This window comes from Nicrophorus vespilloides, unplaced genomic scaffold (assembly GCF_001412225.1).
Source record: "Nicrophorus vespilloides isolate i.1.1-1 unplaced genomic scaffold, Nicve_v1.0, whole genome shotgun sequence".
Taxonomy (NCBI): domain Eukaryota; kingdom Metazoa; phylum Arthropoda; class Insecta; order Coleoptera; family Silphidae; genus Nicrophorus; species Nicrophorus vespilloides.
The window spans coordinates 22630-34490 of NW_017098733.1; the positions used below are offsets into that span (position 1 = coordinate 22630).

General features: G+C 34.7%; 3 protein-coding genes across 3 annotated transcripts; all 3 read right to left on the reverse strand.

Moving 5' to 3' along the window:
* Positions 1-1470: 1470 nt before the first annotated feature.
* LOC108563092 (larval serum protein 1 alpha chain-like) lies at positions 1471-3552 on the reverse strand. The gene is made up of 2 exons (XM_017921671.1): positions 3525-3552; positions 1471-3458 (listed from the first exon to the last, which is right to left on the reverse strand). Exons 1-2 carry the CDS (start codon positions 3547-3549, stop codon positions 1471-1473), a joined length of 2013 nt encoding a protein of 670 aa, XP_017777160.1. The 5' UTR covers positions 3550-3552.
* A 1364-nt stretch (positions 3553-4916) lies between these two features.
* Positions 4917-6991, reverse strand: LOC108563093 (larval serum protein 1 alpha chain-like). Its single transcript, XM_017921672.1, has 2 exons — positions 6967-6991; positions 4917-6901 (listed from the first exon to the last, which is right to left on the reverse strand). Exons 1-2 carry the CDS (start codon positions 6989-6991, stop codon positions 4917-4919), a joined length of 2010 nt encoding a protein of 669 aa, XP_017777161.1.
* Positions 6992-8179: 1188 nt separating this feature from the next.
* LOC108563094 (allergen Cr-PI-like) lies at positions 8180-10246 on the reverse strand. Its single transcript, XM_017921673.1, has 3 exons — positions 10220-10246; positions 8773-10154; positions 8180-8737 (listed from the first exon to the last, which is right to left on the reverse strand). The coding sequence occupies exons 1-3, from the start codon at positions 10242-10244 to the stop codon at positions 8180-8182; spliced, it is 1965 nt and encodes a 654-aa protein (XP_017777162.1). The 5' UTR covers positions 10245-10246.
* Between the last annotated feature and the right edge of the window lie 1615 nt (positions 10247-11861).

Genomic DNA, 11861 nt, shown 5'->3' on the forward strand with positions numbered 1-11861 from the left:
TTTTATTAAATAATAACGCTTTCATCAACACTGTTATTTTAGAAGTAATCTATTTTTACCCTGTAAATATTTGTCAATACTTGTTTACTAATGGGAACATTCTTTATTTGGATTTTCTTGATTATAGGTGAAATAAATTCAATTATTTGAACAACAAAGATTAATGTATTGAAAATTGAAATCTTCATTTTATACGTGAATATCTTATACGAATCATCAAAATTCAGAATTATTTTATTTAAAATCAAAGCAGAAACCAAGTAAAATTAACATTAAAAAAGTAATTAGTGTAAATCTAATAGAAACAAATTAATTACAACGATTATCAAAGTAATAACAATTGAAGTAACAGATGAGAAATTTGCATCATTTAGCAATTATTAAATCAACAAATTGTAAATTGTATAATTGTGTTGCTTTAGATCAAAGTTGAAATTAATAAAAAATAACATTAAAAACTAATTAGTACAAATCTAATTGAAACAAATTAATTATAAGAATTGCAGTAACAAATGCAGAAATTTGCATCATTTTTTATTTATCGAAATAATAAATTGTTAATATAAAGACGCCAAATAATTGTATCAAAATATCTTCAAGAAATTAATTAGCATCACTCTAATTGAATCAAATTAATTGCAGCACAGATGTGAAATTTACATCACTTTATTCAAAAAAATGTGAGTGTCTCAGATTATAAAAAGCGAACAGTTGAAATTATGCTCTGTGCGTCATTATTTTTCGTGCGTTTGCTAGTTGCTAGTTTCGGGAAATGAGTCCCATCGGAATGCTTTGAACTTCGGCCCTACATAAATTTAATAAACTGGTTTTAAAGGAAACACGCGTGCATTGTTAAATATTTATTTTAAGTAGCAATAAAGGGAGTGAAAAAAAAAACTAATTTAAAAAAATAATTAACATTCATTTTAAATAAAATGTGAAATGTATGTGTAAAAGCTGTTACTAATATGTTTTAAATTAAAGTAGTTTATTTTTTTTTACATAACACAAAATATATTGTACAATAAGATACAAAGTGTATCATACAATTTAAAATAAAACGTTTTGGTTGCATTTTAATTTCACATTTAATTAGAAATTGAATAATGTTCTTTGGGTGGACAGAAAGAACTACGGTTGCTTATTATGTTAATTTGCTTATTGTGTTAATTATGTTAGTTTGTAGTATGGTGATTTGTTGCAATAAATGTTATTATTATTTTTATTGAGCATTAATTGTTATAAATAAAATCACGACTTTCATTTTCTATTATGAATTTATGATATGTTTTCTTTAAATATAAAGTATAGATAAACTTGTAAAGTTTATATAAATAATTCTAAATTTTATATTTTGAGTAGTATATTCGTTTTAAGTTGTTGATTTGGGGAAATAAATGTGTAGAGTGGATTTGCTTTTTTCGTTTAATTTATTCGAATTCAAACATATCAAAATCAAGTAAAATCAAATTAATGTTGTTTGTACATCAGTTTTTCTTCATCGTGGTGTTTCTCGTGGTAGATCTTGACGTCCTTGGCAAAGAAGTTGGGCACCCAGAATTCCTCTTCGAATTTGATTGGTCTGTCCAAAGGATAACTCATGGAGTGGTGGGAGTCGACCACCCAATCAGAGAATACGTCGGAAGTCGAAGATTCGTACTTGGTTACAACGACAAAGAATTGGAAGGTCTTGCCGGAGACATCACCCCTTGGGAGCATCATCCTCTGTGGGAAGTTGTAGCACTCAGCTGGGTATTGAATCTTGAAGGTTTCTCCGCCGTTCAAAGCTTTGTGCACTTGGTTGAACAAGGTCTTGAAAGTGAGATGCTCTTGGTTGAAGAATTTGTTCTCGTGCGAATTGCGCTCGATGACGTTCTTTCCAGATTTGAGAGTGTACTTGAACCTGTCCAATTCGAAGAAGTTCATGTAGTTGTGCTTCATCTCAATCTCGTGACCGAATTCATCGTATTTGGGTCCAATGAAGACCTTGACCAAAGCATCTACAGACTTGTCACTGGAAACATGGATCTTGTAGTTGTACGGTTTGTGGTTCAGACGGAATTGACGGGCGTAAACTTCGAAGGAGTTCTGGGCGAATTCCTTCTCGTCGACGGTGACGGCGTTGCTGATGTTGGTGAAGCATTGATCGAAGAAAGTTACCAATTGATCGACGTGCATGTCCTCAACCTTGATGCCTTGCATCAAGAGATGATGCTTCTCGTATGGGCCCATATGATGTTGATGGGTATGGAAGAAATGCATCATCTTCTTGGCGAACTGGTAGAACATCGGGTCGCGGAGAGAGGTTTCGTAATGTTCCAAAACGGATGGAGTAAGTGTATGGTGAGAGAAGCCAAGGAGATGGCGAAGGAAGACCTGCAGGTTTCCATAGAAACGAGCGTGCGGAGATTCCGGGTCACATTCGACCAACTTTCCAAGAGTTTCGAAACCTTCATTGGTATAGCAGTTGATCATCTTGCCTTCTGGGGTGTAAACCCAACCCAAGTCGAGAGCATCGCGGATGCGTCTCTCGTAGTCTTCGACCTTGGTCAAGCAGTGGGAGAATTCCTTGAAGGAATGGTGCATTTCCTCACCATCGAAGTCAAGTTTCACGTTCTTTGGTCTGGCCGGGAATGGCTTTCCATTGAAGTAAGCGAGAGCTGGGTGGTACTCGAATTTTGTTGGTTCCTCGTAGTCGACGGTTGGGATTTTACCTTTTCCGTTAGACAGACGTTCCAAGTAGTAGCGAGCCAAGATTTTGTTGTGGGAATAGTGGAACCATTCACCGCGCCTGGTGGCATCAAACTTGTTGCATTCTTGCTCCAACCAGAATGGCATGAAGACGCTCTTGTAGTAGTAATAAGCATTCATGCCGATGTCTTCGGTGAAGTAGGTCATCCATTCCTCCTCGTACTTAGTGTACTCGGCGGGGATGGTGTAACCGGACTTGTCCTTGTGCTCCACTTCATGCTTGTAAGTGCCCCAGTAGTGTTGCTTGTATTGCTTAGCCTTGGTGATGACTTCGCTGGTGAAGAAATATTGAGGGAAGATTTCGTAAATTGGCGGTAAAATGATTTCCTCGGTGTGCTTGCAGTGGATGACAGCAACGGAAAGAGCGTACACGAACATTCCAGGGTTGACGTGTTGACGAGCCCAGGCGGCGCTCTTGTAGAAAGTCACGAAGTCCTTGGCATAGTAGAACACCCTGAAGAGAGCGATGGCATACTTCAAATGCATCGGGTGGAAAACGGAAAAGATTTCATCTTGCTTCAGGAAATCTTCCTCCTGGTAGTACTGCCAGAACTCCTTCACGTATTCAGGCTTGCTCCATTGATCCCAGTGTCCCTCGAATTTGAAAGTCTTGGCAAATTCGATCAAATCCTTGTAATAAGTGGGCTGTTGCACATGTTGAAAAAGACGGAGGATGTCCTTTTGCTTCTCGAGGAAGACTTTGTCGGCTTTAAACAACAACAAAAAATAACTTCAAACAATGTACTTAAACAAATCTTCAAACGAAAACTTACCAACTTTGTATTGAACTCCACTCATGTTGATGATTCAGGATTTGTACTGAGTATGCTAGAATCTTAGAGATGTTAAGTTTATATACTATTTTTCACTGATCAACATGGCCTGATCTCAACGTATCAGCGTTTATCATACACCTAAAGCAATTAGTTTTATTCTCATTTTACGCAATCAAAACAATGCATATCACAAGTGAAATGCAATTAGCGCATTCGCGCAAATTTAATCTTCTATTTTATTAATTAATAACGCTATCATCAACACTGTTATTGTAAAAGTAATCTATTTTTTCTTACTAAATATTTATCAATACTTGTTTACTAATGGAAAAATTCTTTATTTGCATTTTTTTTAATTAATAAATAATTACATAATAAATTTATCACATACAGAAGCAATACACAATGATTATTATATATAATTAACTACACATACATTATAGAAGTTTTTTTAAAGAAATTTATTAAATTAATTTAAACATATACAACTTATAGGTGAAATTACAAAAAATATTAAAGTATTAAAAATTGAAATCTTCTATTCATAAGTGAATATCTTATACATAATTATTGAATCATCAAAATTCAGAATTATTTTATTAAAAACAAAAGCTGAAACCAAGATAAATTAACAATTAAAAGTAATTAGTATAAATCTAATTGAGACAAATTAATTGCAGCATTTATTAGAATAATAAAATTTGAAGTAACAAAAGGAGAAATTTGCATCATTTTTTATATATCGAAATAATAAATTGTTAATATAAATACGATAAATAATTGCATAAAAATATCTTTGAGAAAATAATTAGCATCACTCTAATTGAATCAAATTAATTGCAGCACAGATGTAAAATTTACATCACTGTATTAAAAAAATGTGAGTGTCTCAGATTATAAAATGCGAACAGTTTACATTATGTTGTGTGTGTCATTGTTTTTGTGCCTTTTCTGTGTTGGTTGCTAGTTTCAGTAAATGAGTCCCATCGGAATGCTTTGTAACTAATACGCTTTAAATTAAAGTATTTTAAAAGAGTTTTAGAGTAAATATTATCTTAGTTATTATATAATTTTATTAAAATTATTAGGTTATTACCAATGTATTATGAATTTTTTTCAAAATAGTATAATTCGAAAAATAATATTCAATAAATTTCGTGATTTTCATAATAAAAATTGAAATTTTTAGTAACCATAAATAATTAAAAGTTAAATTAATTTATATTAATTTACATTTTTTTTCATTTATCAATTAATTAAAGGAAATTGCATGAGTTCTAATTTAAAAGTAAATATATTTAAAGGTAGTTGGGAATGTTGGTCAATAGGTAATAGATAAATAGTAATTTTAATGTAAAATAAGTTTTATTGTCATATTAAGGCGAACAATTAGAATTTCTTGTAAGAAAATTCTTTTTCATTGAGTTGCTCGTGGTAGACCTTAACGTCCTTTGAGAAGAAGTTGGGAACCCAGAATTCGCTCTCGAATTCGATTGGTCTGTCCAATGGGTAGTACATGGAGTGATGAGCGTCGACCATGAATTGGCAGAAAGCATCAGATTTTGGTTGTTCGTATTGAGAGACGACAACGAAGAATTGGAAAGTTTTTCCGGAAACATCACCCCTTGGAAGCATAAGCCTCTGTGGGAAGTTGAAGTATTCCTGCGGCAATTGGTATTTGTAGGATTCTCCACCGGTCAAAGCCTTCTCTACTTGGTTGTACAAAGACTTGAAAGTCATGTGTTCGTTGCAAAAGTATTGATTCTCATGGGAGTCACGCTCAATGACGTTCTTTCCAGATTTCAAGCTGTACTTGAACCTGTCTAATTCGAAGAAGTTCATGTAGTTGTGCTTCATCTCGATTTCGTGGCCGAATTCATCGTATTTGGGTCCAATGAAGACCTTGACGAAAGCATCTACAGACTTGTCGCTGGAAACTTGGATCTTGTAGTTGTATGGTTTGTGGTTCAAACGGAATTGACGAGCGTAAACTTCGAAAGATTTCTGTTCGAATTCTTTCTCGTCAACGGTGACGGCGTTGCTGATGTCGGTGAAGTATTGATCGAAGAAGGTCACAAGTTTGTCAACTTGGAAGTCTTCGACCTTGACGCCTTGCATGAAGAGATGTTGCTTCTCGTATGGTCCCATATGGTGTTGATGTTTCTTGAAGAAGTACATCATCCTCTTGCAGAATTGGTAGAACATTGGGTCGCGCATGGAAGTTTCGAAGTGTTCCAAGACGGATGGAGCGAGAGCGTGGTGAGAGTAGCCCAGAAGATGGCGAGTTACCATTTGCAAGTAACCGTAGAAACGAACATGCGGAGATTCTGGATCGCTCTCAACGATCTTGCCAAGAGTCTCGAAACCTTCTTGAGTGTACAAATTGATGATTTTTCCTTCTGGAGTGTAAACCCATCCCATGTCGATGGCTTCACGAATACGCTTTTCGTAATCTTCGACTTTGGTGTAGCAGTAGGAGAAGTGTTTCAAGGAAGAGTCGCATTCCGCAACATCGACATCGAGCTTAGAGTTCTTTGGCCTGGATGCGAATGGTTTTCCGTTGAAGTAAGCGAGAGCTGGGTGATACTCGAATTGGGTTGGTTCCTGGTAGTTGATGGTTGGGATTTTACCCTTGCCGTTGGACAAACGTTCCAAGTAGTAACGAGACAAAATTAAGTTATGGTAATAGTGGAACCATTCACCGCGTTTGGTGGCATCGAATCTAATGCATTCGTGTTCCAGCCAGAATGGCATGAACATGTTCTCGTAGTAGTAGAAGGCGTTCATGCCGATGTCTTCGGTGAAATAGTTCATGCATTCTTCGGTGTATTTGGTGTATTCAGCGTTAATAGAATATCCTGGCATTTCCTTATGCTCCTCTTCATGTTTGTTGGAATCCCAGTAGTGTTGTTTGTACTGCTTGGCTTTGGTGATGACTTCGTTGGTGAAGAAGTAGTGAGGGAAAATTTCGTAGATTGGTGGTAACATGATTCCCTCGGTGTGCTTGCAGTGGAAGACGGCAACAGACAGAGCGTAGACGAACATGCCTGGGTTAACGTGTTGACGAGCCCAAACAGCGGATTTGTAGAAAGTGGCGAAATCATTGGCAAAGTAGAACACTCTGAATAGAGCGATGGCTTGCTTCAAGTGCTCTGGATGGAAAACAGAGAAGATTTCATCTTGCTTCAAGAAATCTTCTTCCTGATAGAATTGCCAGAACTCCTTGACATATTCAGGCTTGCTCCATTGATCCCAGTGTCCTTCGAACTTGAAGGTCTTCGCGATCTCGATCAAATCTTTGAAATAGGTTGGCTGATGCACATGTTGAAAAAGACGGAGGATATCCCTCTGCTTCTCGAGGAAGACTTTGTCAGCTTTAAAAAAAGTATAATTAAAAGTAGAACATGTTATTATATGAATATATGTATAGTAAACTTACCAACTCTGTATTGTACACCAGACATATTGATCGTTCAGGATTCGCACTGAATATGCTTAACATTCTAAGAATCCTGGTTTATATACTAAAATGAGAGAACACAATCATTGACCTATTATTATACTATCATTCACCCATTTGTTATTCTTTCTATTTTTGCCTTTATCCTTAATGTTATCTCTTAAATTATTATCAATAAATAAAAGTTACTCATAGTTGTGCACGTATTTTTTTAATTTATCAATTTGTTTATAATTAAAATAAACAATATAAACAAAAATATCTTAATATATCTGCTACTTCTAGATGCAACTGAAGCAAGAAATTAATTACGTTCTGCATAACAAAACGGAATTTTTTAATCAAGTTAAAATTTAAACAAATAATAAAAGTCTATATTAAGTAGATCAAAATTTACACAAAATGGTTATTACCATATTTTTATTATGTTGTGTTTCATTAAACTTCCTACATTTTAGACTAAATTTCATAAATATGATTGTGAAAATAATGTGCACGTGTTTTATAAATATTTCAAGAGGTAGTAAAATGGGTTTAAAAATTATAGATATTTATTTGTATTTTAGCAACATATATTCAATAAGTAATATTAACATAATACATTTTACATATCCAACATACATTAACACAGGGTTTTCAAAACTTTTGCTGGAACAAACTACTTCGTAAATCTTGAAATTTTCATGGATCGTTTTGTATATTTTGCAAGGTATGTAAATTAAATTTAAAAATGTAAAAAATATTAGTTATTTATGTGTTAATCATTTCTTTCCCAATTTGAATGGAATATCTATTAACTATCAATGGAAAACCGGTTTTCGCGGAACATAGTTTGGAAAACCCTGCATTAATATGTGCCTAAGCTTTATAAGTAAATTATGCTTAGATTTTTCTATGGATTTTAAATAATTGTAGTATATTATAAAGAATAAAACAATTTCAATAATAAAAATAATGTTATATTTAAACAATCTGGAACAATTTATTAATTTTGGGTAAAAATATTTCTTTCTTTGAGAATTATTACAATTTTCTTATAAATTTCAGTTTAAATTTAATAAGACTGAAAAAAGTTTTTAAAATAAATCGATTTCATTGCAGGAAGTTAGGAAAATTTTTAGGAATTTGTACAAAAAAATAGTGTTTATGATGCCAAGTGGTTTTATTGTCAAATATCAATCATATTAAAGAATTAGAACTTCTTGTAGGTGAATTCTTTCTCGTTGACGAGCTCTTCGTGGTAGACCTTTACATCCTTGCAGAAGAAGTTAGGAACCCAGAATTCGCGTTCGAATTCGATTGGTCTGTCCAATGGGTAGCTCATGGAGTAGTGAGTGTCGACTAAGAAATGGCAGAAAGCATCAGATTTCGGTTGTTCGTATTGAGAGACGACAACGAAGAATTGGAAAGTTTTTCCGGAAACATCACCCCTTGGAAGCATAAGCCTTTGTGGGAAAGTGTAGTATTCCTGTGGCAATTGGTATTTGAAAGTTTCTCCTCCGGTCAAAGCTTTTTCAACTTGGTTGTACAAAGACTTGAAAGTGAAATGCTCTTGGTTGAAGAATTTGTTCTCGTGCGAGTTGCGCTCGATGACGTTCTTTCCGGATTTCAGGGTGTACTTGAACCTGTCCAATTCGAAGAAGTTCATGTAGTTGTGCTTCATCTCAACTTCGTAACCGAATTCGTCGTATTTGGGTCCAATGAAGACCTTGACCAAAGCATCTACAGACTTGTCGCTGGAAACTTGGATCTTGTAGTTGTCAGACGGAATTGACGGGCGTAAACTTCGAAAGATTTCTGTTGGAATTCTTTCTCGTCGACGGTAACAGCGTTGCTGATGTCGGTAAAGTATTGATCGAAGAAGGTCACCAGTTTGTCAACTTGGAAGTCTTCGACCTTGACGCCGTGCATGAAGAGATGTTTCTTCTCGTATGGTCCCATATGGTGTTGATGTTTCTTGAAGAAGTACAGCATCCTCTTGCAGAATTGGTAGAACATAGGGTCGCGCATGGAAGTTTCGAAGTGTTCCAAGACGGATGGAGCGAGAGCGTGGTGGGAGTAGCCCAGAAGATGGCGAGTTACCATTTGCAAGTAACCGTAGAAACGGACATGAGGAGATTCTGGATCGCTCTCAACGATCTTTCCAAGAGTCTCGAAACCTTCTTGAGTGTACAAGTAGATGATCTTGCCTTCTGGAGTGTAAACCCATCCCATGTCGATGGCTTCACGAATACGCCTTTCGTAATCTTCCACTTTGGTGTAGCAGTAGGAGAAGTGTTTCAAGGAAGAGTCGGTTTCTTCTACATCGAGATTGAGCTTAGCGTTCTTTGGCCTGGCTGGGAATGGTTTTCCATTGAAGTAAGAAAGAGCTGGGTAGTACTCAAATTGGGTTGGTTCCTCGTAGTTGATGGTTGGGATTTTACCCTTACCATTGGAGAGACGCTCCAAGTAGTAACGAGCCAAAATTTGGTTATGGTAATAGTGGAACCATTCACCACGTTTGGTGGCATCGAACCTAATGCATTCGTGGTCCAACCAGAAAGGCATGAAGATGTTCTTGTAGTAGTAGAAAGCGTTCATGCCAATGTCTTCGGTGAAGTAGCTCATCCATTCTTCGGTGTGCTTGGTATAGTCGGCGTTAATAGCGTAGCCAGACTTTTCCTTGAGCTCTACTTCGTGCTTGTAGGTACCCCAGTAGTGTTGCTTGTATTGCTTAGCCTTGGTGATGACTTCGCTGGTGAAGAAGTAGTGAGGGAAGATTTCGTAGATTGGTGGCAAAATGATTCCCTCAGTGTGCTTGCAGTGGAAGACAGCAACGGAAAGAGCATACACGAACATGCCTGGGTTGACGTGCTGACGAGCCCAAACGGCGCTCTTGTAGAAAGTAGCGAAATCCTTGGCATAGTAGAACACCCTGAAGAGAGCGATGGCTTGCTTCAAGTGTTGTGGATGGAAAACGGAGAAAATTTCATCTTGCTTCAAGAAATCTTCCTCCTGGTAGAATTGCCAGAATTCCTTTACATATTCAGGCATAGTCCATTGATCCCAGTGTCCTTCAAATTTGAAGGTCTTGGCAACCTCGACCAAATCCTTGAAGAAGGTTGGCTGATGCACATGTTGGAAAAGACGGAGGATGTCCTTTTGCTTCTCGAGGAAGACTTTGTCAGCTTTACAAAGAAAACATTTCATTATAAATTATGGAAGCAATTTTAGATTTAAATAATAAACTTACCAACTTTGTATTGTACACCAGACATGTTGATCGTTCAGGATTCGCACTGAATATGCTTAACATCTTGTGAATCCTGGTTTATATACTCAAAAGAGAGAATATAATCATTGACCTATTATTATACTATCATTCACCTATATGTTATTTTTTTCTATTTGTTCTTCATTATCCTTAATATTATCTCTTATATTATTATCAAAGAATAAAAGTGGTTTAGAGATTCACGTAGTCTTCAAATTATCAATTTGTTTGTTTGTGAAACTGACATGATAAGAGCTTATTAATATAAAAGTTAATACTTTGATATTGCTGCAATTAATGAAACAACATCAATTCTAGCAATGCAAATATTTAACCGTTCCTCAGGTTTCAAGCATATTAAACATACTTTTTATTAATAGTTAAATTGTAACATTTATTTTTTATGCATTTCTTGTAGGCAAGTGAAGAAAATATATTACATTTTTAATTTATTGTTATGTTTACATCTCAATATTATATATAAAAGGGTTTTAAAATTATTTTTTTTAATAGAATAAGAAAATTGAGGAAAACAAAAACATTTATTAGAAAAAAAAAAGTATAAAAGAAAAGCAATATGAGTCATTTTAATGACATAATAACATTGTTGTATTACATTATGGGATTAATGTTATTATTATAGGAAGAAATAAGGAATGGACTAACACATATTTTTTTTATATAATACTATTTATTATAAAAATATTTGTGATTAACAAGAAACTCATTTTACACTGTTTTTATGAATATGTGTGTATTGTTTAATATAATTTTGTAATAATTTACAGTATATTTAACAGAATTCTTCCATTCTAAATTAATCATCTGATTTTCTGTAATTATAGATACACACATATAATTTTATAAAAACATTTAGAAATTCTTAAGAAAAGAGGTAAATTTATAAAATTTTAATTAATAAGGGTATTTTGTCTATAGAGTTTTGTTTTATTATAAAAAAAATATGATTTCTAAATACTGAATAACATATTTCAAAAGTTGAATTTCATTTATCATATTATTTAATTTATTTCGGAAGTAAGATTTAAAAAAAAAACTACTAAATATTGTTATCATAGTTAATTATTGTATTTGAGGAAGGTTTTATTGTTTGTTGGTAAATCATTAAAATGAAAAAATATATTAAAGTTACATATGCTTTATTGTCATTATCATTGCAGTTTAGAAATCAATTAGAATTTCTTGTAGGTAAATTCTTTCTCGTTGACGAGCTCTTCGTGGTAGACTTTAACATCCTTGCAGAAGAAGTTAGGAACCCAGAATTCGCTTTCAAATTCGATTGGTCTGTCCAATGGGTAGCTCATGGAGTAGTGAGGTACACCTTGAAATCTGGAAAGAACGTCATCGAGCGCAACTCGCACGAGAACAAATTCTTCAACCAAGAGCATTTCACTTTCAAGACTTTGTACAACCAAGTAGAGAAAGGCTTTGACCGGCGGAGAAACCTTCAAGATACCAATTGCCACAGGAATACTACACTTCCCACAAAGGCTTATGCTTCCAAGGGGTGATGTTTCCGGAAAAACTTTCCAATTCTTCGTTGTCGTCTCCCAATACGAACAACCCAAATCTGATGCTTTCTGCCATTTCTTAGTCGACA

Bases quoted from the DNA above. Each gene is read 5' to 3' on its own strand.
- LOC108563092 (XM_017921671.1), bottom strand. From the start codon at position 3,549: ATGAGTGGAGTTCAATACAAAGTTG. The intron at 3,459-3,524 runs GTAAGTTTTCGT...TGTTGTTTAAAG, and splicing joins TGGAGTTCAATACAAAGTTG to CCGACAAAGTCTTCCTCGAG.
- LOC108563094 (XM_017921673.1), bottom strand. From the start codon at position 10,244: ATGTCTGGTGTACAATACAAAGTTG. The intron at 10,155-10,219 runs GTAAGTTTATTA...TTCTTTGTAAAG, and splicing joins TGGTGTACAATACAAAGTTG to CTGACAAAGTCTTCCTCGAG. The intron at 8,738-8,772 runs GTTTACGCCCGT...GACAACTACAAG, and splicing joins TCCAACAGAAATCTTTCGAA to ATCCAAGTTTCCAGCGACAA.
- LOC108563093 (XM_017921672.1), bottom strand. From the start codon at position 6,991: ATGTCTGGTGTACAATACAGAGTTG. The intron at 6,902-6,966 runs GTAAGTTTACTA...CTTTTTTTAAAG, and splicing joins TGGTGTACAATACAGAGTTG to CTGACAAAGTCTTCCTCGAG.